Source organism: Phyllostomus discolor, chromosome 12, assembly GCF_004126475.2.
Source record: "Phyllostomus discolor isolate MPI-MPIP mPhyDis1 chromosome 12, mPhyDis1.pri.v3, whole genome shotgun sequence".
Lineage (NCBI taxonomy): Eukaryota > Metazoa > Chordata > Mammalia > Chiroptera > Phyllostomidae > Phyllostomus > Phyllostomus discolor.
This window is the reverse complement of record NC_040914.2, coordinates 16941547-16966585: the sequence shown is the minus strand read 5'-3', so window position 1 is coordinate 16966585 and position 25039 is coordinate 16941547. Positions and strand designations below refer to the sequence as shown.

Here is a 25039-nt window from a genome sequence, read left to right as displayed (position 1 = left end):
CCAAGGCCCTGTGCTCTATGGGTCTGCCTACGTTTCCAGGGGCAAATCCAGTCCCACTTTGGGCTCTCGTCCCCTCCCTGCAAAACATGGGTCATGTCTAGGTGCTAACCCTCTGTTGGGGAATACGGTCCATTATTCTTGCGATCCAGTGTCAGGTGTTCTGCCCACCCCTCTCCCCCCAACTTCGGAGCTGGCTGCGACTGACACTACCAGCCGGCCTGGCGTCAGAGCTGGACCTGTGTCAAAACCCGGACTGGATAATGAAGTTGTGGGAGATGCGGGCTTCAGGGGAGGAACTAAGCGGCGGCTGATATGAAAGTGGACGGAGAAACAGACTTTCGGGAGGGGCCGAAGCTCCGTGGACTGAGGTAATCCTGCAAGAAGGCCGGGTCAAGGGCTCTGGGGGAAGTGTTTCAGCCCCCGGTTGCTTAAGGGTCGGTGCCAGAGGCTCTGGGGGTGGGAATAGAATGCTGTCTCCCCCAGGATCTTGGGGGTGGAGTTAAGACCCCTGGGGGCGGGTCTAGATCTAATAAACAAGGGCTCTAGGAACTGAACTAGAATAAGAGTTCCAGGGCGGAGCTCGTGGATTTCTGGATGGATTTAAGATACTAGGGTCGAGTTCTAGTCTTGCAAGGGGGCTTTCGGGAAATCCAATAAAATATTGGGGAGAACGTTTTGAGGATTTGGGAGTGTCTTCCTCCTCCTCTTCCTCTCGGAGTCGGGGCTAAGCTTAAGGCTGCAAAGCAGGGAGGGCCCTGCCCCTTCCAATTTTTCTGTGTGCCTATTGGCGGAGGGGCCTGCGCGACAGGCTCTCATTGGTCCTGAACAAGCAAGGTGGGGGTCTAGAGAGAATTCGCGGTGATTGTGGGCGGGATCACATTGTACCGGGGAATCTCAGCCCGACCAATCCCCGCCCGAGGACTGTGTTGGGGTGGGGGGGCGCTTTGCAGGGGGTGTCCCTACTCCCCCCTTTCGAGCATTCTGAGAGATGACCCCGGTGCCAGGCCCGGCGCCGGCCGCCTGATGCCAGGCGGGCTGAGCTGGGGATGCTGGAACGGAGGGTGTTGCTATGGCAACGGGAGGCAGGGCCTGGGGGGGGGGACCGGGCCCGGGCTGGGGCCGGGGGTGCCGGCGGTGGCTGTGGCGGGGCGATGGCGGAGCGCGGCCCGGCCTTCTGTGGCCTCTACGACACGTCCTCGCTGCTTCAGTACTGCAACGGTGAGACCCCTTCACACTTCCGACCCATCTCCTCCTGCCCCCCCTCCTGCTTCCAAGTCCCCATCCTCGCCCCTTGCCGAAGATCTCCGTTTCTCCCCCAGAAGGACCCTGACCCCAGAGCAAGGTCCCTGATCCCCAAAGCTCTGATCCCAGTCCCCCACCCGCTTCCATCCTCCTCCTCTCCCCAGGGGTGTTGAAGAGCAGGAGGCCTGGAGGTCTGGAACTCTGTCCTCCCAACCCCTTCTCAATCCTTTGGGACCCTTCCCCCTTCTCCCTGGCAGAAGGACAGACAGATTAGGGGGACGGTGGGATTTGGTGTTGGCTTGAGGACTGGGTGTGGGACGTGTAGGGACGGGAGGACTTTGCCTCTGCTAACCACCCCCCCCAAATCCTTAGGCCCCACCCCTCCCATCCATCAGGACGCACTTCTCCCTAGACAAATGAGTGTGACACCAGGAGGACCATGGTGGAAGGCAGGCCCAGATGAGGGCAGCTGGAGGCAGAGGAGAGGGGAGATGGGAGGAGACATGGGAAGTGGGCGCTGGTCTCTGGGTAAAAGTGGGGGAATGGTCTGGAGAGATCAGGACTTGAGTCATGGCGGGGGAGGAGGGGGTGGATGGCACAGGCCAAGGCCCTAGAATGCTGCTGGCCTATCTGGGTGGGGGCTGAAGGGCCAACATGAAGCCTCTTCCATTCCACTCAGAAGGCCCTAAGAAGTGACCCTCTCCCAGTTTAGGGGCTCACACACCCCAGCAGCAGGGACCACTGGACAGCAGAGGACCAGCGTGCTTGTTCATTTTTGCCCTTCTCTACCCTCTGAGAGGCAGGGTGCCTAGACCTGGGTCTGGTACCTTTTCTGCTGCTGAAAGGCTGTGTGTCCGTGTTCAAGTAACTTCAACTCTCTGGGCCTCAGTCCCCTTCCTCCCCACTTCTCCTAAAATGGGTGTAGTAGTACAGCGACTAGATTGCTGGGAGCGTTAGGTACCATGAAAATGAAACATGCTACGAAGCGTTTGCTTGAACTGTGCCTGCCACATGGAAGCCCGCTCTAGCAGATCTCATGTTTTTGGTAGTATTATTAATGGCAGGTAAGAGGGGGCTCGACACAACGTTGTGATTGAGCCCTCCTGCCCCTCACCTATTGGCTTGTGATCTTTGGAGAGTTTCTGCACATTCTTTCAAACCTCCGTCCTTAGTTTCACTCCTTTGTACATGTGATGCCTGCGGACCCCGAGATTCTCTCCTCTTGAGTTCCAAGCTCTGACAGCTATCTCCCTCCGACCTTGGGAGGCCCCCTCCTTCCTCTGCAGGTCCAGGCACAGGACCAGAGGCTCTGGGTGGGGGGAGGGGGGGCAGGGCGGGCGAGGCCCGGCCAGCGATTGGGCAGCTTGGGAGGGAGGGGTGGGACCGAAGGCTGCACTGCGGAGCCCAGCGGACGGGCGGGGCAGCCTACTGCTGCGGGATGGCCGGTGCGACCTCCACGCCCTGTCCCTGTTAATGCTACCACCTTTAAATCCACCCGGCCGGGAGCCAGGGCTTCCTCGATTGTTGCCAGCAATGAGTCTGGGTATGAGCGGTCTGGGGAAAGAAGGGAAAAGGGAGAACCACCTCTGTCCTCTGCTCCCCCCACCCGCCCCCATTTCGGGGAAATGGGAGGGAGGGGCAATGGAGGAGTTATTTGGTTGCGTCCAGAGGCTGGAAGGAGAGGGAGAGACGCATCGGGGGCGTGGAGTACAGAAGCGAAATAAAGAAAGAGAAGAGAGGAGAGAAGCTTCCACCGAAGAAGAGAGTTTGTGTGTCTGATCCCCGCATCTTCCTTCTTTGGGTCTCCTGGGTCTGCGATGCGTTACCTGCAACCCTCCTGTCTGCCGCCAGGGGCCGCAGAAACTCTGCCCTTGGCAGCAGGCTCTAGGGTCGAACCGTTGGTGGGGAGAGAATGGGAAGAGGAGGGATCAGGTATGGCCTTTTTGGCTTGGAAAAAAATCTTAGAAACAGAGAGGGAACTTTTAGTACCCGCGATAAGTATTGAGAGTCATCAGAGATCAATTCTAAAATGTTCGTGTCACTAGGAATAAGTTGATATCTTTACAATATTGATATCACTCATAAATATTTAGCATCTTAGTCATAGAATCTTAAAACTAGAGTCGTGAGGCTCTTGATTCTAAGACTCTTAGAAGAGAGGAAGGGACTTCCCTAAGGTCACACCTCCAGCGTGCTGAGCGGAGACGAGTGTGAAGGCAAGGAGGAGAGCCGCGGGGGATTTCCTTCCCCCTCGGAGCCCGCTTCTTCTTGGCCCATCTCCAAGCGTCCCCAGCCCCAGGTTGTGGGAGAGGAAGGGGCGTGGCTGCCCCCCAGCTTAGCCGCGGGAAGGCTGGAGGGACTACTCAGGCTCTGGAGTTCCTGGTGGTCCCTACAGCCAGCTCTCCCCCGCGTTCTAGATGACAATTTGTCGGGCACGAGCGGCATGGAGGTGGACGACCGCGTGTCGGCGCTGGAGCAGCGGCTGCAGCTGCAGGAAGACGAGCTGGCGGTCCTAAAGGCGGCGCTGGCGGACGCGCTGCGACGCCTACGGGCATGCGAAGAGCAGGGCGCTGCGCTGCGCGCACGGGGCACCCCCAAGGGCCGGGCGCCTCCGCGTCTAGGCACCACAGCCTCGGGTATCTTCGCTAGACTGGAGGGATGGGATGGGGAGGGGCCGGGGCTCGGGCGTCACTCACCTGCTTCTGTTCTCTAACCCCATCTCTCTCTCTCTAGTGTGTCAGCTCTTGAAAGGCCTTCCCACTAGAACGCCCCTCAATGGCTCAGGGCCCCCGCGACGCGTGGGCGGCTATGCCACCTCCCCATCCTCCCCCAAGAAGGAGGCAAACTCCGGGCGCAGGTAAGGCACTGAGGCTGGGATCCCCAGCTTCCTCCAAGACCTTGTGGGAAACAGAGACAGTTTGTATGGAGACGGACGGACTCTTGTGCCCGAATTACAGCAGTGAAATGTGCCGAGAGGTTCTCGTCTCCTTCAGTCGCCTGCTGGCCTTGCAGGCTCCGCTCCTAACGGCATGATCTCTCTTCAGCAGTGCCCGCCGCTACTTGTCACCAGAGCGCCTCGCCTCGGTGCGCCGCGAGGATCCCCGCAGCCGCACCACATCCTCCAGCAGCAATTGTAGCGCCAAAAAGGAAGGGTAAGTGTGGGGGGCGGAGTCATGGCACAGACTCCGTGGGGCCAAGACCTCGGATAAGCATCGAAAACGATGGGGAATTTAGGGTGATGCCCCGGGGCACGAGGTGGTAACTTAGAACGAGGTCATCTAGTCCAGAATATGGGGAGAGTCGCGGAAGTTTGGAGGGACCAATCTTGAGATAGTTTGGTCTAAGTGGCCGGAAGCCAAAAGGCGGAGCTAACATTAAGGGGCGTGGTCAAGACTTAGGAGGCGTGGATAGTCAGGGTCTCGTGGGTGAGCCAGAGGAGAGGTCACTGAGGAGCCAGCTTTGTGGGCATAGCTAATTATTGTAAAAGTTCCCCTTGAGTCTCAGAGGTGGGACCAAGGGCAGAAGCCTCAGGAAGTTTCTGCAGGGAAGCAGGTATTCAGAGGGAGAACGTGAATGGAATTTGAGGGCGTGGCCAGAATATTAACTTGGACTGAAGCAGAACCTGGGGCAGGGGTCACCGGAGCTGCGGCCATGTGGGGGTGTGCCAGACATGAGGAACCGGGAGGGGCCAGGCAGAAATGGGCGTGGCCGTAGGTGGGTGAGATCTAAGTTTAGGAGAAGGAGGGATCACGTGTCAGTGATCGTAGTCAGAATGCGGGGCAGGACCTTAGGCGGGGAGGAGGGTGGGAGGGGGGAGCAGTCAATTGTCAGCTGACAATCAACTCAGCAGCAGGATCTGTCAAGTGGGTATGATCGAATGTTAGGTGTGGCCAACTCCCAGAGGCGGAGCCATACCGATAACCGGGCGGAGTCCGTGACGTAGTGGGCGTGGCCAGAGTCTAGGAGCCAGAGTAAGGCAGGACCATGGTTAAAATCTACACATTTCAACCCCATTCAAATAATAGCAAACACGTACATAGCCCTATACAGGCACTACTCCAGGCTTTACATGAATGAAACAATTTAATCCTCTCAACTACCCTGGAAACTAGGAACTCTTAATTATGCCTATTTTGAAAACAAGGAAATTGAGGCAGAGGCTGGGCAACACAATGCCAGGAAGTGGCAGGGCTGGGGTGTGAATTCAGGCAGACACGCCCCCGAGCGCCTGTTCTCAAACAACACTCTCCCCCACCTCCGTAAAAGAGCCTGGTATCAGGACCCCACAGCCCGGGACCTGAGACCCAGTGTGACCCGCCAGTTCCCGGGGTCAGCCGCGGAGGGCGGGGCAGGGCGCGGCGGCGCGGGCACCTCCCAGGGCCGGAAGCGGCGGGGCCGCTCACGGCTCCACCCCCGGTCCCGAAACTCCGCCAGCCGCCGCCATGAGTAGCTTTGGAGCTGGGTGAGACCCTCGCAGACCCCCTCCTATCTGCACTCCCGAGGCCTGGATCCCAGGTCTACCCCATCCCCAGGGACCCAGGCCCGCGAGCATCATCCCTTTTTGCCGAAAAAGGGAACATGGGGACACGCCCCTTTCCTTAAACTTTCACTGCTTTCCTTACTGCTTGAAGTTTGGGGCGCCGTGGGAGTGGGGGGTGGGGAGCGTTGGGAAAGCCGTGCTGTTTAGGAGGGAGGGGGGTCCCTGGTGACTCCCCTCTTCCAGGATCGCGTCCCTGCCACTTCGTGCTGTGTGATCTTTGGCGATCACTGCCTCTCTGGGCCTGTGTCTTAGGCTCTGCAAGATCAACCGAGCAAAGCACACGGCCTGCAGAGAGGCAGTGCTCCGCTCCTTACGCGGCCCCCCTTGTTCATCAGAGACCTCCGGGGGAGCGGCAGGGTGGAGTGGTGTCTCCTCTTTTCAGACCTGCCCCTCTAATTAGGGTCCTTTTTCTCCCCCTTGTTCTGTCCTGACAGCAAAACCAAAGAAGTTATCTTCAGCATGGGTAAGTGGGGGAGGGGAGGGCTTGGTTGGGGGCTCGCTGGGATGAGAGTCCAGGAGCCAAAGGCCAGGGGAACGGGCTGCTAGGCTTTTGCCCCTCTGGTCTCAGTTTCCCCACCTATTTTTGTTTAGAGTAAAGCCTGGATGGGAGAGGAAGTAGGGATGGGGGCTGGTGTCAGTGTCTGACCTCTGGGGTTGTCATAGCAGAGGAGGGCTCTGTGAAAATGTTCCTGAGGGGCCGGCCAGTGCCCATGCTGATCCCGGACGAGCTGGCGCCCACCTACAGCCTGGACACGCGCTCGGAGCTGCCTTCCTGCAGACTCAAGCTGGACTGGGTGTATCCTTTTGCTTTAATCCCTACCTCCCGCCCCCACACCCCATCCCCCAGCCAGGAGGTGGCAAAAGTCCTTCTAGTGTGAGACTCTGGCACATGGGAGCATCTTTGTCCTGGAGATGGGACTTCCCAGACCCCTGTGGCATGAGGGGTTGGGATGACCCTGGAGTTAGGAGAGAGCACAGGAAGGCTGGTTAACTGAAATGACCTTTTATGAGTCATTAAAGCAGCAAATGTTTGCTGGGTGCCTTCCATATGTCAGACTCTTCTGTTTGCAAGCTGGTTCACGGAATCCACCTTTTAAAGCTGGTGGGGACACAGATGATATAACACAGAAGCTGCTGGTTAGATAAACAAGATGATTTCAGCTAGCAGTAAATTCTGGGAATACAGTAACCTGAGTTCATGTGAGGGGAGTAACTGGGTTTCTCTGAGGAGGGGGCATTTGGGCTGTGACTGGAACAATTAGGAGCTAGCATAGGAAGAACTAGAATGTTCCAAACAGAGGCCTTAGCAGGTACAAGGGCTCTGTGGCCAGAGTGAGCTTGGCGTACTTGAGAAACAGAAGAAATTGGTGATGGTTAAGGATCTTGTCTTCGGAGCCCGGCAGAAATGGGTTAAAACCCCAGACTAGCCTCTGGCTCGCTGTGTGACCTTGGACAAGTCACCTTGCTTCTCTGTGCTTCAGTTGCTTCCTCTGAAAAATGGGTTTCATGACCTTGGATCCATAGGGCTGTGAAACAATGTGTAGAGGTGCTGAGCCCTAATATGTACCCCATAACCAGGGATTGATAAAATAACTAATCATTACTGAGCACTTACTATATGCCAGGCACCATTCTGAGTTCTTTGATGTGTAAATATGTTGAATAATATGATCCTTCTCTTTTGTAGAATTGAGAATGCATTTTTATAACCAGTGGCCTCTGAGAACTCTGAGGCCTGTAGGTCGGGAATTATTATCCCCATTTCCCAGATGAGGAAACCGAGGCGGAGAGAGGGGACTGAGCCCCGTCCTAGGGAGTCAGAGCAGATCTGAGTCAAGGACTGACTCTGGATCCCAAAGTTTTTCCGAAAAGCCCATGGGGTCTTGGGATCAGTGTCCTTGGGACCCAGTGCCTGTCTTCTCTTGGCCTGAGTTTCTGCTCCAGAGGGGGCAGGGATATTGGAGCCTGGAGTGTCCTTGAGGCAGCTGGAAGTAAAGGAATCAAGGAATAACAAGCTTTCATGCCTGGGTGGGCTAGATAGCGTCAGAGGAGAGGCAACTGAGATGGCAGAGGGTAGTATGGGTCTCATTTCCCCTCTCAGAAATGACTACAGTGTGGGGCAGCTTCTGTGGGGCTGGCATACCCGTGTTGACATTCATTCAGTAAGTCTCTTCTGAACATTTTCTGGGGACCCAGTAGTCACTATGACAGTGTCTGCCTGCCCTGCTGGGCTCACAGTCCAGTGAGGGGACAGACTCCTTGACAGTGACAACTCAGAATGGGCAAAGCTGGCCTGGGGGAACCCGGAGAGGGCAGCAGCCCCAGTCTGGGGGTCAGGGAGGGCTTCTCAGAGGAGGAGTTACAGAAGTGAACAAAATAGCCCTGGAACTCAGACTCATGGGGGAGTAGGGACAGCTAACAGGTAAACCAGATCATTACTAAGCGGGGTAAGCCCAGTACAGGCAGTAAGCCCGAGGGCAGAGCTGAGGAGGCGATAGCTAAGAAGGGTAGCAAGTAGAATGTACTAGGTAAAGGGCCCTGGCTGGTGTGGCTCAATAGATTGAGCGCCAGCCTGCGAACCAAAGGGTTGCTGGTTCAATTCCCAGTCAGGACACATGCCTGGGTTGTGGGCCAGGACCCCAGTAGGGGGTGTGCGAGGGGCAATCACGCATTGATGTTATTTTTCCTCTCTTTCTCCTTTTCTCTGAAAATAAATAAAAATCTTTAAAGAAAAATGAACTATAGGCAAAGGGAAACTTAGTGCCAAGGCCTGGGGTGGTGGCACTGATTTCGGCATTTTGAGGAATTCCAAAAACAGAGAGCAGAGGAGAGCAGTGGAGCCGGGGAAGGGCCCAGGAGGCCAGGAGGAAGAGCTTGGGCTTTCCCAAGGAGGACTGGGGAGCCAAAGAAAGTTCTGGACAGGGGGCGGTCAGTCATTCCTTCAGCAGATATTTGTACAGGGGTGGGCAAAAGTAGATTTATAGTTGTGAGTATGCAAAACACAGTTTATTCTTGTATTATTATTTATTAACTAATTATTATATTTAATTATTATTATTAACCTACTTTTGCCCGCCCCGGTGTGTCAGCTGTGTATCAGGCCCTGATCTGGGCACGGGGGAGACTGCAGTGAACACACGAGAAAAACAGCCCTGAGCTCCTGCAGTAGGTGCTGTCAGAGGAGAGAGACCAGTTAGATAGCACGTGGGATGCTGATACGAACACTGCAGACAGGAAGGGGGAAGGGGACAGCAGCAGTGAGAAGGCATGAGTGTGCAGTTTCGAACAGCGTGGGCCGGAAGGCCTCCCGGAGGAGCTGACCGTGGAGCAGAAAGCTGCGGGAAGTGAGGGAGCCATGGCGAGATGATGGGGAGGAGTACTCCGGGGCTGGAACAGCAGGTGCAGAGCCCCTGAGGTTCGAACAGGGAGGTGGCTCCTGCCCCTGGAGCTGAGTAGGTATGAGGGGGATGAGGAGGCAGGGCCCAGATCAACGGGTCAGGCAGTCCTCGTACTTGGGCTTTCATAAGGACTTGGACTCCAAGTGAGATGGCACCCTTGGGAAGCTTTTGAGAAGAGGAGGGATGTGGGCGGAGTTAGCGTTAATGGCTTTAACGGCATCCCTCTGGGGCAGAGGAGTGGGCCGGAGGTTGTATTAGCTTCCCAGGGCTGCAGTAATAAATTACGGCAAACTTGGTGGCTGAAAGCAACAGAAAAAATCCCGCACAGTTCTGGAGGCAAATCCCATATCAAGGAGTCAGCAGGCCCATGCTTTTTCCTGAGGCTCTGGGGAGAATTTGCTCCGTGTCTGTCTCCTCGCTGCTGGTGGCTGTGACAACCCCAAGAGGTCTTTTGCTTGTAGCTACAACACTCCAATCTCTCTTTTAAAATCCTCACCCACAGATAACGTTTTCATTAATTTTAGAGACAGGGAGAGAGAGAAAGAGAAACATTGATCTGAGGAAGAAATATCGATCAATTGCCTCCTACTTGTGCCCCAACCAGGGATCGAACCCACAACCTGGGTATGTGCCTTCACCAGGAATTAAACCCTCAGCCTTTTGGTGTACTGGGATGATACTCTAACCAATTGAGCCATCTGGCCAGGGCTCCGATCTCTTTCTTCATGCGGCCTTTTCCACCCCTGGGTCTGAGTCTTCTCTCTGTGTGCTATAAGGACACTTGTCATAGGATTTGGGGCTCACTGTGATAATCCAGATGACCTCATTTTAAGATCCTCAATTAATCTCCTTTTCCAGTTAAGGTCACATTCACAGGTGTTGGGGGTTCGTATTTTGGTGGACAATTTTGGGGGTGCACCGTCACTTGGGCCCCCACAGGGGTAAGCTTGAAGGCCAGAACACCTAGCTCCAGGTGCCTAGTTGAGTTCCGTAGTCGGTCAGCTCGGGCAAGGCCGCACAGGCTCCTTAACCAGCCCCGGGCGTCTCCAGCTACGGCTACCGCGGCCGAGACTGCCGCGCCAACCTTTACCTGCTGCCCACAGGGGAGATCGTGTACTTCGTGGCCTCTGTGGCCGTGTTGTACAGCGTGGAGGAACAGAGGCAGCGGCACTACCTGGGGCACAACGATGACATTAAATGGTGAGGCCTGGGAGGGAGCCTGGAGTGAGGTGAGGTCCTGCGTAGGACAGGATGGGGGGGTGGGCGGGGCCAGGTCTTCACTGGCCTGCAGGCTGAATTCAGAGGGACAAATATGTATTGTTCATATTTTAGACGTCGGTGAATTCACTCAAATGCCTGGATTTTTTCACTTCTTTTGAAAACTTCTAGCTGGTACCTCAGAGAGTCCCACAGTGTGTGGGACCATGTGGTGGCAGCCCCTGAAGTGGGTGCCCTCTCCTGGCCATTTGTGGTACAGGCCTGGGGGCACTTCAATTAGAGACCCCAGGCCTAAGTGTTGCTTCTGAGCTGGGGTACCCTCTGGGAACCGCTTTACTGCCAAAAGACGAAATAAATGTTTACAGACTAACTCAGTCAACCAACTTGTGGAATGAATAACCATCCATCATGACTGTGCCATGCTGTGGGAGGGGTCCTGGGTCCCCTGGCTCCCACTGAGTCCTGTCCATCTGTCCTCTCTCTCCTCAGCCTGGCTGTCCACCCTGATATGGTCACCATTGCCACTGGACAGGTGGCTGGCACCACTAAGGAAGGGAAGGTAACAAACAGAGCAAAAGGGCAGGACCAAGACACTGGAGCCGGGTCTTGGGAGGGCTGCAGGCAGCTTGGCCCCCCAGGTAACAGGCCTCTCCTTGTCCTGCAGCCACTGCCACCCCACGTGCGCATCTGGGACTCAGTTTCCCTCTCCACCTTACACGTGCTGGGCCTGGGGGTGTTTGACAGAGCTGTGTGCTGTGTGGGCTTCTCCAAATCGGTAAGTCCTGCTCCGACCCTCACCTCCAGAATCAGGAACCAGCACAGTGCCTTCCCACCCACCCCTTCCAGGATGGGGCCACGCCCTTATTGTGACGTCACAGGTATAGGCCACGCTCAGGCTCCGTGCAGGGCGCCCGTCTCTGTGACGTCACAGGCCTGCTCTGTTAGCCTTTGTGAGGGGGACCCCCAAGTCCTCGGGGTCCCCTTGTAGATCCGTTAGTGCTCGAAGTGTCTTTATCCTTTGCGCGCGTTCAGCCCAGCGTCCAGGGCAGTGGGGCTCATGGTACCTAGATGGGCGTCGGTAGGACTGGGCGAGATAAGTGAAGGAATTGCGAGTAAGCCTTTAGGAATTTGGAGAGCTATTTGACATTTCCACACATCCAAGTACAGTGGGTGTTTTTTAAACCATATTTTACATTTTTATCATTACCAAAGTGTTGGTCTGCAATGGATTGGGGAATGGAAAACAACCAGTCCTCCCACAGGTAATTAAGAGGTCCTGGACTGGGAGGAAAAAAGCTGTTTTGTTGCCAAAGTGTGTGTATGTATGTGTGTGAAAACCCTGCAAAAGCAGAATCAATCTGTGCTTAACTAAAGGTACGAAAAGACACTTTACCAGCTTTATTAATTGGTTAATTCGGTAGACATTAAAGTCGCTCCACAAGAAAATGGAGATTAGCTAGTCTCAGGAGGAGCACCGGGCTGTGTGATGACTGCTGAGAACTGTGGCTGAGGGGACATCACGTTGACTTCTCAGGGATCAGGCATTCCAGAAGGAAAATTATAAAAGTCTTTTAAATGTGTGCATGGCCGCCGGATGGGGAGTGGATTTCCGTGCATTTCCTGTGCCATGGGCCAGAGCCCTTGAGAATCTGAAAACAGGCCTGAGTGGCAAATGCCCCAGCAGGCAAAGTGTTAGGGGGGTGGACCCTGACCCCCTGGCCCCTGTCTCCTAGAATGGCGGCAACCTGCTCTGCGCAGTGGACGAATCCAACGATCACATGCTCTCCGTGTGGGACTGGGCCAAGGAGGCCAAGGTGGTAGACAGCAAGGTGGGTCCCCGCTCTCATCCCATGGGTGTCCTTAGGGTGCCCCAGTGGGATTGGCAGGATCTCAGTGGTTTGGAGTCTGGTGTCAGGTAGACTCACGTTCAAGTCCTGGCTTTGCCATTTCCTGGCTGTGTGACTTTGGGCTTACCCTCTTGGAGCCTCAGTTGCTTCATCTGTAAAATGAGGATAATGGGAGCATCTTCCTTATGGGACGTCAGCTTTGAAGCTGGGATACGGGGTGGGTGGACTGGGCGCTACAGGAGGGTTGGCTGCTCACTATACAGCCCTGCAATGTCCAGGACTGACCTTGACTCCATCCCTGGGCAGAGGCCTGTTTTGCTGATGAGTTACCCGAGGCATAGTAGAGGCAAGAACTTACCCGAGGTCACACACCCCTTTCTGGGCTCGAGGAAGGAGACCTGGGTTGTGGATTGGAGCCCATGGTTTGGGGAAGGAGAAATGGTTGAAAGGCTGAGCTCTGGAGTCAGACCCTTGTGAGCTGACTCTGACCGTGATGCTTACCTGGCTGTGTGGTTTAGGCCAGCAGCTTCACCTCTCTGAGCCTGACTTCTCTATCTGTAACTCAGTGTGGGGGTGGGGGACACTAAGGAGCCCTTCCTCCTATGGAGCTGTGGGGTTAAACATCGAGTGCTTAGCACAGAGGCAGAACAGGGCTGTGCAAGTGTCTTGCTGTTATGTCAATGAAGACACAATGATGCTTCGCTGGTGGGCCCTGCCTCCTGCCTCCTGTCTCTATCCGTTTGCTGGGATAAGAAAAAGACAGCTTGCGTGTGTGGTGCACAGCCCACACAGCTGTCTAGGGCAGTCCTGCGTGGGGTGGGTGTGGTGGCCCCGGTGGCGGGGAGGACCTCATTCAGATCTCCACACTCCCCGAAGTGCTCCAACGAGGCTGTGCTGGTGGCCACCTTCCACCCGACAGACCCCACCGCGCTCATCACCTGCGGGAAATCCCACATCTACTTCTGGAGCCTGGAAGGGGGCAGCCTGAGCAAGCGGCAAGGCCTCTTTGAGGTGAGAGCCGGTGGGAGGGCAGGCAGGGACACCAAGGCAGACAGCAGGACACTCCAGAGGGTCCCCGGGGCCACAGATCACGCAGCTGTTGCCTGCCGGGGCCTTGGTTTCCTCATCCATACTGTGGGGATGGTCCCCCTTGACTCTCATGGTGTGAGGATTTGGTGGGGTGAAGAGTTTAGCAGCTCCTAGCAGATAGTTCATGTTCAGTAAGTGCGCGCTGCTGGTGTAGATGTTACGGGCAGACACAGAGAGGCCAGAGAGAGAGACCGGCTGGCGGAGAGAAACGTGCGGCCAGAGACACCGAATGTGAAGCAGAGGGCCTCAGAGAGAAGATCCTGGGGCTCTTCTGACAGGGCTCCCTGCCTTTGGTGGGAGTTGGGGCTTCACTCCAAAAAGAGAGATCCCGGAGACGAAACAGATGCTGAGAAGAGGGTGGGACGGGGCTGGAGGGGGCCCTAGAGACAGAGATGAGGAGGGAGGGAGGGAGAGAGGAGAAGTGAGGGTCAGGGTCAGAGAGGAGAATCCAAGGGGAAGAGAGCAGGGAAACCGGGGACAGAGGGGAACAGAAGTTAGGGAAGGGAGAGTGGGCAGGAAGTGGGTCCAGGGAAGGAGACGGGGAAGGAGATGTGGTCGGAAACTCTCAGCAAGGTGAGCACTCCAGGCCTGTGGGCTGGGGCTGGGGATGCGCCATGCGCAGGGCCTCAGGTGAAAGCACGGAGGGAGTGCCGCTTTCCTGGACAGTGCCCGAGCTCTGGGAGGCCGCCCCGTCTCAGTGGCCTCCTGACACCTTCCCCATTTCCCCTGTCTTAGAAACACGAGAAACCGAAGTACATACTGTGTGTGACCTTTTTGGAGGGTGGCGATGTGGTCACCGGGGACTCTGGGGGGAACCTCTACGTCTGGGGGAAAGGTCAGTGCACCCCACCCGTTTGGTCCCCAGCCCGGTCCTCCCTAACCCTCTTCAGCTGTGTTTCCTTCCTCTGACTCTGTTTGTGTGGAGTGTCTGGTAAAACAGGCGAAATCCTCGCTTACTCAACTCCAACACCCCCATCAAGGCTCCCCTCCAACATCCCGCCTCCAGGAAATCCTTATTTGTTCCCCACCCTTGTCCTTGGCCAATCCCACCTTAGGGGTCAAGTTGGAGCTGTAAATGAATGGGTTACCCAGCTGTGGGTGCGCAGATGGGTAGATGGAGAGGTGGTTTTTCCCAGAGCAGTGAATGAATGAACAGGGAGTGAGGGAATGAAGGCGTTGTTCTGGTCAATGAATGTAAATGAAGGGAAGACTTGAGAGTAAATGAAGGGAAGACTTGAGTACATTAATGCTCTGTTCTCATTGATAGTGAATGATTTGCTGAACAGATAACTAAAAATGAATGGTTGTCCCCATAATGGACAACTATGTTAATGAATAAATAGGTCTTCGCCAGGCAGTGAAGCTATAAAGTGATGAATGAATGAACGAATGAATGAATGAATGGTCATCTCAGCCAGTCTATCAGTATGTTATGAAAAGTGGATTGTTCTACAAAGTGGGTTGATTACTGAATGAATAAATGAGTTGATTGTCCTAACCAGTGGCTGGGCCTGGAGTAAATGTTAGTTAAATATTGTTGATTAAATGGGTTAACTAATGAATAAATGGATGGTTAGATTGACAGATAAGTGGATAGAAGGGTGAATGGGTAGATGGCACCGGGTGGAGGTCTGGCTGGAAGGATGAACTGATTGTGAATGGGTACTTGGGTGAAACAGGGTGGATGAATGGATGAGAGGCGGACTGACTGACAATGGAAGGATGGTCGGGTGGTGAGTGGCTGAGGACAGACCAGCAGACGGGTGAGTGGGTGGTTAGGAAGGCATTGGTTCAGAGGGCTCATCGGCTGGACGGCAGGGTGTTTGAACAGACCAGTGGGTGGACGGAGGGGTGGAAGAAGGCGAGGTGGGTGAATGGCTGGATATAGTGTTGAGTGAGGTGCTTTCAGGGGTCAGTACAGGGGAAGTGTCCCCATGCTGACCCCTGACCCCAGCCTTCCCGAAGGTGGCAACCGCATCACACACGTGGTGGCTGGCGCCCACGATGGTGGCGTGTTTGGGCTCTGCGCCCTGCGGGACGGGACGCTGGTGTCCGGAGGCGGCCGTGATCGGCGGGTGGTCCTCTGGGGCTCCGACTACAGCAAGCTGCAGGAGGTGGAGGTGAGAAGCTGCCTCACCCAACTCGGACTCCTAATGCTAGACCCTCCTCTCTGCACCTGTCCGTCCCAGCCCCACCCCTGTGTGTGTCCTGCACTCACCTGCCTGCCCCCTCCGCTTTTTCCCGCCAGGTTCCTGAGGACTTTGGCCCCGTGCGCACTGTGGCCGAGGGCCGGGGGGACACGCTGTATGTGGGGACCACCCGCAACTCCATCCTGCAGGGCTCTGTCCACACGGGCTTCTCGCTGCTCATCCAGGTGAGCTCTCTTCTGCACCTGCCCACCTCCCTGCCCCACCATCTGCTCCCTTTCTGGTTTTCCTCACCTCCCTGCCCCATCCCTTTTCCTCTGGCCTGGGAGACACCACTTACTGTCTCTTCACCTGCTCCTGCTCCATAACCCCTCCCCTGACCTGGGGCCCCTCGCAGAACTCCCCACGATCCAGCAACCGACAACAGAACTGCTAGCATGGCAGAGGGTCCCCAGGACCCCGCTCCCCTTGTGCTGCCCCTCCTCTTCTTATCTGGGAGGTGTCCTTTTCTGTTGGAAGTGCCATGCATGGCAGGTTGTCACACACCTTGGGCCATGTACCTCCCAGGTCTCCAGGTTCAGGGATCTGGGAGGACCCTCTGGAGTCAGCCTCTTTTTCTCCTTGCAGCTCAAATGACCACTCCTCACTCCTGGTGTGCCAAAACCTGACCCCCACCTGCTTAACAGTCCCACCTTCTACAAGGTGGTATGGTGTGGTCGTGAGGAATATGAACTCTGGAGGGCAATGCCCTGGAATCTAATAGCCCCGTCGCTCACTAGCTGTGTGACAGGAAGCAAGTGAGCAACCTCTCTGTGCCTCTGTGGAACGGGAGGACAACAGAGCCGACCTCACGGGGTTTTATGCTGATTTTGTGAGTCCGTTCATAAACAGCACGGAGAATGGTACCTGGCACTGGCACCGAGTCAATACTCCGAGTCTTATCCAGATTGCTCCTTGTTCAGCAGCCCCCTTCCTCCACCCCTCCGGGCGGTTTTCCCTCGACAGGCTCGCTGGAGTCCATGCTGCTGCATTGAGACCCCCCCCCCAACTCTGGCTCCAGTTTCCAGAGAAAGGAGACAAAGAAAAACAAGAGCCAAAGGGATTTTCTAGGTGTCCCCAGAAGAGACCTTGGAGACCTCTGATAATATTATCAATATTTTATATGATTGACTACATTATTAATTAGATTAGTTATTAGCATTATTATACTGATACCAGTTATTATAGTTACATTACTGGTCAATGTGACTAATATTAATTAACAATATGCTAAGAGTCTGTGTTGTAAATAATAACAGTAGCCACCTCCACTCTGTAAGTCCTTTGTACTAGCCTCATACTCCTCCCGCCTGTGGTTTTGGTGAGCACACCAATGCTGTAATTGGCCCCATTTCACAGAGGATCAAACCGAGGCTCCAAGGAGAAGTGCCCTGCCCAGGTGACTGTAAGAGAGAACTGAAGTCAGACCCACCAGGCCAAGTCTGTGGGACCCCACAGCCTTCTGGGTGGCAGCTGACTCCCAGAACCCAGCTCCTACCCACCATGCTCTTGTCTCCCACCGCAGAAACTGGAAAGCAGAGAGGGGGACACATTCGCCTCAAGCCACACACTGGGGCAGGGTCTGCCCTATCACAGCCTCCTTTGGACCCACTGGAAAAATGGTCTCCCTGGGTTACCTGCAGGCAGGCATGTTGCTGGGCTGGTCCAGCACTTCCTTGTGGCATCGGGCTTGCACAGAAAGGGCCAGGATTTACGGTTTCCAACCTGCCGTCTCCCGTTTCCGCCAGGGCCACGTGGAAGAGCTGTGGGGCCTGGCCGCACACCCCAGCCGGGCTCAGTTTGTGACGTGCGGGCAGGATAAGCTGGTGCATCTGTGGAGCGTGGAGTCCCACCAGCCCGTCTGGAGCAGGGCCATCGAGGTAAGGGCACGGGGGCCTCGCATGTCGTTCTAACCAAAGCGCTTGTGTCAGTGCGTCAGGCGGAAACCATACTCGGGCTGTCTGAGCTGAGGGGATTTGGTACTCCCTTACAAACCCAAACCCTTAAAAACTTGCCTGGAAGGACTGGAGGGGAGGATCCTCAGCAGGAAGGACTCCCAGAACAACCCCGTAGAGCCGATCCCCAAGGGGAGCTGCTGCCCCTGCCAGGAGGGTGGGGAGTGAGGAACCACTGAGTTCAGGAAAACGTCATCACAGGAGCTGCAGTCCGGGAGCCAGGAAGCTGTGGTCGCTGCAAGCGTGGGCTGCAGAGCTACACTGTCCAACACATGTAGCTATTCAAACTTAAACTAACTTTGAAATGTACATAGTATTAAAAATTCATTTTTGGGTAGCACTAGCTACATTTCAAACATGTGGCTAGTGGCTACCATGTTGGAAAGTACAAATCTCTGTCACTGCCAAAGGTTCTGTCAATCTGTTGTCCTAGAGCACAGGTGGCAAACACAAGGCCCGAGGGCCGAATCCGGCCCTCCATCTTGTTTTATCCGGCCCAGCACCTTGTTTCTCCCCAGCAGCAGCACCGAGCTCTTGCTGAACTGTTAAGGAGCAGTTACATTTCTACAGTCCTAAAATGACATTCGGCCCTTTGAAGGCAACGGTGAGGCTGATGTGGCCCCTGGTGACAATGAGTTTGACACCCCTCTCCTATAGTGACCCAACTGTGGCTACATTAGCACTGGCCAAAAACGGATGCTCTGTGCCCTTTCCTTTCAAAGCTGGTGACTACTCACTGGCATTGCAAACGTCTTTGCTTTCACAACCCACTGGTCAACGGAAGTGGTAGGAGCAGGGCTTCTGCCTTCTGCCTCCCGGAACCCACAAAAGTGCCACCTATTATCAGACCCAAACCACAGCAGCACCATAGCTGCAAGGGATTCTGGGCAGTGCAGTTTTTAAGCTCCCCTGCATGTGCAGTATGGGGCCCTGGGAGGTCAGTGCCTTTATATCCCCCATGCCACGCTTTAAGGCTGTGCTCCAGGCATCCAGGGTTACCTCTGATCCTGGAACACTCGATGCCCTTTGCACTTCTATGAATCCGGGATGGTGTGCCCTGGAAATTTTTAGGGCATGTATAATAATCCTCATCCCAGCTGCCTAACTGAGCAGCTACTATATGGCAGGCCCCATGCTGAACACAGCAGTTCTCCAGCTTGCAGGACATCTGAGCCATGTGGAAATTGTTAAAAACACAGAATTCCAAGTCCCAGCCACAGAGTATTGATTCAGGGAGTCTGAATTGGGGACCAGAAATCTGCAGTTTGGAATGTACTCCCCCTAGTTGTTCCAATTTGGGGCATCTGTTGAGTGTGCCTGGAGAAACTGGCTTAGCACTGCACACACATCATCTTTTTAACTTCACTCCCTCGAGCTCCACAGAGATAACAAACAGGCTCAGAAAGGTCAAATCACTCACCCATCATCACAGTGGAATTATAATTATAGCTGACCCTTACTGAGTGCATTCCATGGGCCATATTACTTCCCAACTGACCAGACTAAGGGCTTATAACAATCCTGGAAACAGGGGAATTTACTATAAGTTGGTGTACTTTTATGGAAAGTAAAGTGGTACTATATATCAAAACTCTTTTCTTAAATGATATTTATTTATTTATTTTTAGAGAGAATAGAAGGGAGGGAGGAAGAGAGGGAGAGAAACATCGATGTGTGGTTGCCTGTGACGTGCCCCCTACTGGGGACCTTCCCTGCAACCCAGACATGTGCCCTGACTGGGAATTGAACCGGTAACTCTTTGGTTCACAGGCTGACACTCAATCCACTGAACCACACCAGCCAGGGCAGTATATCAAAACTCTATATAGATACCTTTTGTCCCAATAGTCTTATTCTAGAAAATTTCTTAAGTAAATCATCTTGGATGAGTGAAGCTGTGGGAATGTAGAACAGGAGTAAAAGAGAATCCAGAATCCGCAGTGACAGGAGGGATGTTCTGTGTCCGAGCTGCTTGTTAAGGAAGGCGGAATGGTTTCCAGCGTGTGTGAGGCAGTGGATTCCAGGAGGGCAGCAGAGGGGAGGGAGAGGCTCCTGCCTACCTGAGAGTTGGCTCTGAGGCAGGGGAATGGCCAGATGGATGGGCGACCCCTCTCTGAGCCCCCCTCTTCTCTCTCCAGGACCCCGCCCGCTCTGCCGGCTTCCACCCCAGCGGTTCTGTGCTTGCTGTGGGCACAGTGACTGGCAGGTAAAGCTGAACTGGGCATTTGGGGAGGGCTTCTCTGCTCTCCCCTCCCCCGAACTGTCCCTTGACCCCCCCCACCCTTATTCCCTACTGCCCCTGATCCCACAGAGGACATTAATGAGGTACCAACTGTTTACCAAGACTTGATAGCCCAACATTCCTCTGGAGTCAGCCTCTCCCAAATCTCTTCCAGAGCCCCTACCTCAGCCCCCAGATTGCTCCCTCCTATCTGATCAGCTCACCGTTCCTCCTCCCCTCCCATGCCTCCTCCTTAAAGATGGCTGCTGCTGGACACGGAGACCCATGACCTGGTGGCTATCCATACAGATGGCAATGAACAGATCTCAGTGGTCAGCTTCTCCCCAGGTAAGGGGTGGGACCTGGGAGCTGAGGCTCAGAGTTACTGTTGGGGGGGGAAGGAGTGCAGCCTGTGTGGTGGGGATGGAGCTTGGGACTGCTGAGGAGTCTGGGACAGTGGGGGCTGAATCTGAGAGGAGGGGGCGGAGCCTGGGTGCCTCCTCATAGCCCCCTCCCCCTCCCCCAGACGGGGCGTACCTGGCCGTGGGCTCCCACGACAACTTGGTGTACGTGTACACGGTGGACCAGGGCGGCCGCAAGGTCAGCCGCCTGGGCAAGTGCTCGGTGAGTGGGCAGTGGCCCCAGCCCGTGCCGCCACCCCTGTGTGGGGGTGTAGCATTAACCAATTTTCTACCTTAAGGGAGCACAGCTTCAACATCCACCAGACTCTCTACCCTGATCACCTGAAGGAGTCTTAGCCCCGCCCACACATTTACCCCGCCCTGTGTTTTAAGCCCGCCCCTTTGTGTAGCCCTGCCCCTGTATTCGAAGCCTGCCCCTCGTAGCCCCGCCTCTCACGTTCTAAGCACCCTCTGTGTAGCCCAAAAGCCCATTGCATTCGAAGCCCGTTCCTCTGTCTAGCTCTGCCCACATGTTCTAAACTCCCTTTGTGTTTTAAGCCCTTTTTGTCTAGCCCCGCCCATGGTAGTCTGGCCCCGCCTCCACTCTCCCGAGCCCTGTGTATCCTTTCTTCAGCCCCTTTGTGTTCTCGCTGTACCTCTGTATTTTGCTTGCCATCCTTCCTCCTCTAATCCCGCCCCCTCTGGCTCTAACTCCACCTCTTCCCTTCCGGCAGGGCCACTCCAGTTTTATCACCCACCTGGATTGGGCCAAGGACAGCAGCTGCTTTGTCACCAACTCTGGGGACTATGAGATTCTGTACTGTGAGTTCTCCTTGCTTGCATGCTGTGGCCTGCATAGCCTTCCCTGAGTTCTGGGAAGGGAGGGGGGCACCGGCTTATTCAAGTCTGTCTCCCTGGGCTGCTGTATTTATTGGCTGTTCTGATTGGTTGCATTCCTGGCTTCTGATTTCCTCTCTGGTAGACCCCACTTTTCACCAAGTCCTCCCCTTTCTGGTTGAATGGGTGGGGTACAGGTTTCTAAGCAGAAGGCCCTGCTCAGGTCTTGAGGTATCAGAACCTAGAATCCAGCCCCTACTGGCCAGTGCAGAGAGAGGGAATAAGCCCTGGGACCATCACTTGCTGTCTCGGACCTCAGTGTCCGTCCTCTGTGAAGTGGAGGTATTAAGTCAATAGTTCTTTCAGCTCTGCACCCCTCCCCCACTCTCCGCCCCAGGGGACCCGACCACTTGCAAGCAGATCACCAGTGCAGATGCCGTGAGGAACGTGGACTGGGCCACGGCTACTTGTGTCCTCGGGTTTGGGGTGTTCGGTGAGTTCTGGAATGGGGAAGTTCCCGCTAAACACTGAAGCTCCAAGAAACACCCCTGTCTCGTGGTTTTCAGTCTCTTCCTGTTGGTTACCTGCAGAAAGGGAGACTCGCTCTTTTACACTCGTGGGCAGTGTTTGCGTGTGAGGAAAGGGCGGGGTGAGGTGACTGCTGAGGTCTCTGGAACTCAAATGAAATAAGACCCGATGGTGGTGGCACCCGGTCCAGAGAGAATGATACTGCCCATGCCCCAGCCACTTCTCTACTCAGGCATTCATGCAGTCAACACGTACTTCCTGAGCGCCTCTGTGCCCAGCCCTGGGCTGGTCAGGTCTGGGACACTGGAGACTACAGTGGCCCCAGCCTTGCTACCATGGCACCTATATTTTGGTGGTGGAGAGAGACCTGTCCCTGGACAACCCAAAGTAGACCGAGCAGGGACAAGGAAGCCCAGAGGTGGTGTCTGGCCTCAGCCTGCAAAGGGATTCAGGTTGGGCTTCCTGGAGGAAGGGACATCCAAGCTGGAGGATGAGATACATTACAGGGCAGTAAAGATGTCTCTAGGCAAAGGGAATGATGGCATGTACAGAAGCCCAGAGGTGACAAGAGCATGGCATTTGAAGAAATGCAAGAAGGCTAAATCATTGCAGAATTCCAGGAGAGCAACAATTAGGCTGAGGCTGGAGCAGTGAGGGGACCAGGCCAGGCAGGGCTTAGGGGTATCATAGTGAAAAGCCTGGGCTTTCTCCTGAGGCCACCAGGGAGCCACAAAGGGCTTTGAGCAGTGGGGCACAAGGTGTGATACGCATTTATAAAAGGTGCTGACTCCCGTCACTGGCTAGAGCCAGGCTGGGTGAGAGGAAGGTGGCAGGTGGGGGCCCGGGCCTTTTCTTCTTTGGGGGTCGCTAACATCTCACCACCACCACCTCCCATCTCTCCTACAGGCATCTGGTCCGAGGGAGCGGATGGCACTGACATCAACGCCGTGGCCCGCTCCCACGATGGGAAGTTGCTGGCTTCAGCTGATGACTTTGGCAAAGTCCACCTGTTTAGCTACCCCTGCTGTCAGCCTCGAGTGAGTCCCTCCGGGGGGGAGGGGGCTGGCAGGGTGGAGGTCATAAGCAGCAATGGGGGCAAGCTCTGGGCCTCCGTTTCCCCATCTGTGCAAGGAGGGTAATGGGCTTGATCCAGGGGCTTTTACCTGAAGGTTGAATTTCAGAGTCTGAAGTGCCAAATCTCTGAGCATCTGCAAATCTGAGATCTTGGGGGGGGGGGGGGTAAGACTTTATTTATTTATTTTTGGGGGGGGAGAGAAGGAGAAAGAGAGGGAAAGAAACATCAATGTGTGGTTGTCTCTTGAGCGCCCCCTACTGGGGACCTGGCCTGCAGCCCAGGCATGTGCCCTGACTGGGAACCGAACCAGCAAACCCTTTGGTTTGGAGGCTTGCACTCAATCCACTAACCCACACCAGCCAGGGCTGAGATATTTGATTCTTTTATCCTTATTAACTCAGTATTCACTGAGCACCTGTTCTGTGCCTGTGAACAGAGGATGCAGCAGTGAAATAAGCCAGATGGGGTCGCTGACCTCACAGCTGCCATTCTAAGTGGCAGGGTGGTTCCAAGTAGCTACAGGTCGAAGGTCTTTGGATCTGCAGCATCTGTGATTCTCTAGTAGGACAAGGGGCACAAAGTCCAAGGCCACAGGGTCAGACAAGGAGGGAGAATAATTGAATGAGGTTTGGGGAGAGGCTGAGGCCTCTTACACCCCACTTTCAGTGGGAAGCTGGTTCAGTGTAGCCAGACTTGCAAGGTTTTGGGGTTTTTTAAGATTCTAGTGCTTTTTATAGAGACAGAGAAGGAGAAAGAGAGGGAGAGAAACATCAATATGTGAAAGAAACATCAGTCATTGCCTCTCGAATGCCCCTAACTGGAGATCTGGCCCTGAATCCAGGCAAATGCTCTGACTAGGAATCGAACCTGCAATCCTTCAGTTTGCAGGCCAGCACTCACTCCACTGAGCCACAGCCCCAGGGCCAGACTTGCAAGGTCTTGAGAGAGGCTGGAAATCAAATTTTAATGTGAATTCCTTCGATTTGTAAATGTCAGCAACTATTTTTCTAAAAACACTGAAGAGTGTATTCAGTTTGTCCACAGACCACCAGCAGATAACCCGTGTCCACTGTAAAACTGGACGTTAATTTTACCAGTCTCTGGTTCTAACAGAGGTGAAACTCGTTTTAACATTTCATTATAAAATTTGCATACATAAAGCCAGATCAAAGAGTGCTGTGATCTCTCCTGTCCTTATCACCCCTGTTCAACTGTGACCAGATTTGGCACACTTCTTTTTTCTTTCTCTTCTGTTCTTTTTTGTCTTTGTACTTAAAACAAAACCTACATATGACCTTTTAGCTCCCCAAATTAACACTTGTATCTCGACAATAAAGGTAATGCTTACATATCCAAAAACTCCACAAATTAACATTAATTTTTTATGTGTTTTAATACCCAGTGTATAATTCAAATTTCCCTGATTGTCCCCCAAAATAGCCTTCTACACTTGGTGTGTTTGAATCAAGATCCAGGCATTGCATTTGTTTGTGTCGTATTTTGTTATACAGAACAGCCTCCCTGATGTGCACGCTCATTTGTTTCTTTTTTTTTTTTTTTAAGACTTTATTTACTTACTTTTACAGAGAGGGGAAGGGAGGGAGAGAGGCAGAGAAACATCAATGTGTGAGAGATACATTGATCTGTTGCCTCTCACATTTCCCCAGTTGGAGACCTGGCCAGAAACCCAGGCATGTGCCCTGACTGGGAATCGAACCGGCAACCCTTCAGTTCCCAGGCACTCATCCACTGAACCACACCAGCCGGTGCTTTTTTTTTTTTTAAATGTCATTAGCTTGTTGAAGAAATGAGATCCACTGCCCTGGCTCTAGAAGGAGGGGTTTATGAAGCAGTAAAGAAGCGGGTGAGCTTGGGAAGACATGGAGTGGCATTGCCCTCTCTGACCTTTCACTTCCTTTTTTTCCCCGTCATAGGCCCTCAGCCACAAATACGGCGGACACAGTAGCCACGTGACGAACGTGGCCTTCTTGTGGGATGACAGCATGGCCCTGAGCACAGGGGGCAAGGACACCAGTATACTGCAGTGGCGGGTGGTCTGAAGTGGGTTGGCGGGGGTCCCAGAGACTCGGGGCCAGGGTGGAGTCAGGTGGCAGGGTTGGAGTTCTATTTTCGGGAGATGTTTATTGCCGAGTAGAGTAATATATACCCAGAGTATGTCTATAGCAGAGAGGGTTATGGGGGCGGAAGGCTGGGCTGACAGACAGAAGTCTCTATTTATCTGGGTGGGAGGAGGGGGTCACATTGTTTTGGGAGAGCCATTAGGATGTTTGGTTTGGGGTGTTTTTTTAAGTTTATTCTTTTATATCATCCACAAATAAAGATGTGCACTGAGGTGGAGTGTCGGGTTTGTGCAAGTGGTGTGTCATAGATTGGGTGTGTCTGTAGGTGTTGTGTATGGGGGGGTGTGTTCACGGATTACAGTGTTGGATGAGGGACCATTACTCGGAGGTCTTTATTGGCTGCAAGTGGCAGAAACCAAGC

The 25039-nt window shown here is 54.3% G+C and overlaps 1 protein-coding gene across 9 annotated transcripts; it reads left to right on the top strand.

The window, feature by feature from the left end:
* Positions 1-243: 243 nt before the first annotated feature.
* Positions 244-24895, top strand: EML2 (EMAP like 2). 9 transcript variants are annotated; one of them, XM_028529985.2, is made up of 22 exons: positions 244-368; positions 3660-3878; positions 3976-4099; positions 4287-4394; positions 6217-6245; positions 6449-6578; positions 10231-10380; positions 10888-10957; positions 11063-11173; positions 12132-12227; positions 13122-13256; positions 14070-14169; positions 15300-15454; positions 15583-15708; positions 17269-17400; positions 19614-19681; positions 19956-20044; positions 20223-20320; positions 20832-20919; positions 21332-21427; positions 22369-22499; positions 24472-24895. In XM_028529985.2, exons 2-22 carry the CDS (start codon positions 3686-3688, stop codon positions 24595-24597), a joined length of 2355 nt encoding a protein of 784 aa, XP_028385786.1. In that variant the 5' UTR covers positions 244-368; positions 3660-3685; the 3' UTR covers positions 24598-24895. The 9 variants fall into 9 exon arrangements, 8 of the variants coding, with proteins under 8 accessions (XP_028385786.1, XP_028385787.1, XP_028385782.1 ...); XM_028529986.2 differs by having other exon boundaries at positions 271-368; positions 4290-4394; XM_028529981.2 differs by lacking the exon at positions 244-368 and adding an exon at positions 963-1218.
* Positions 24896-25039: the final 144 nt, after the last annotated feature.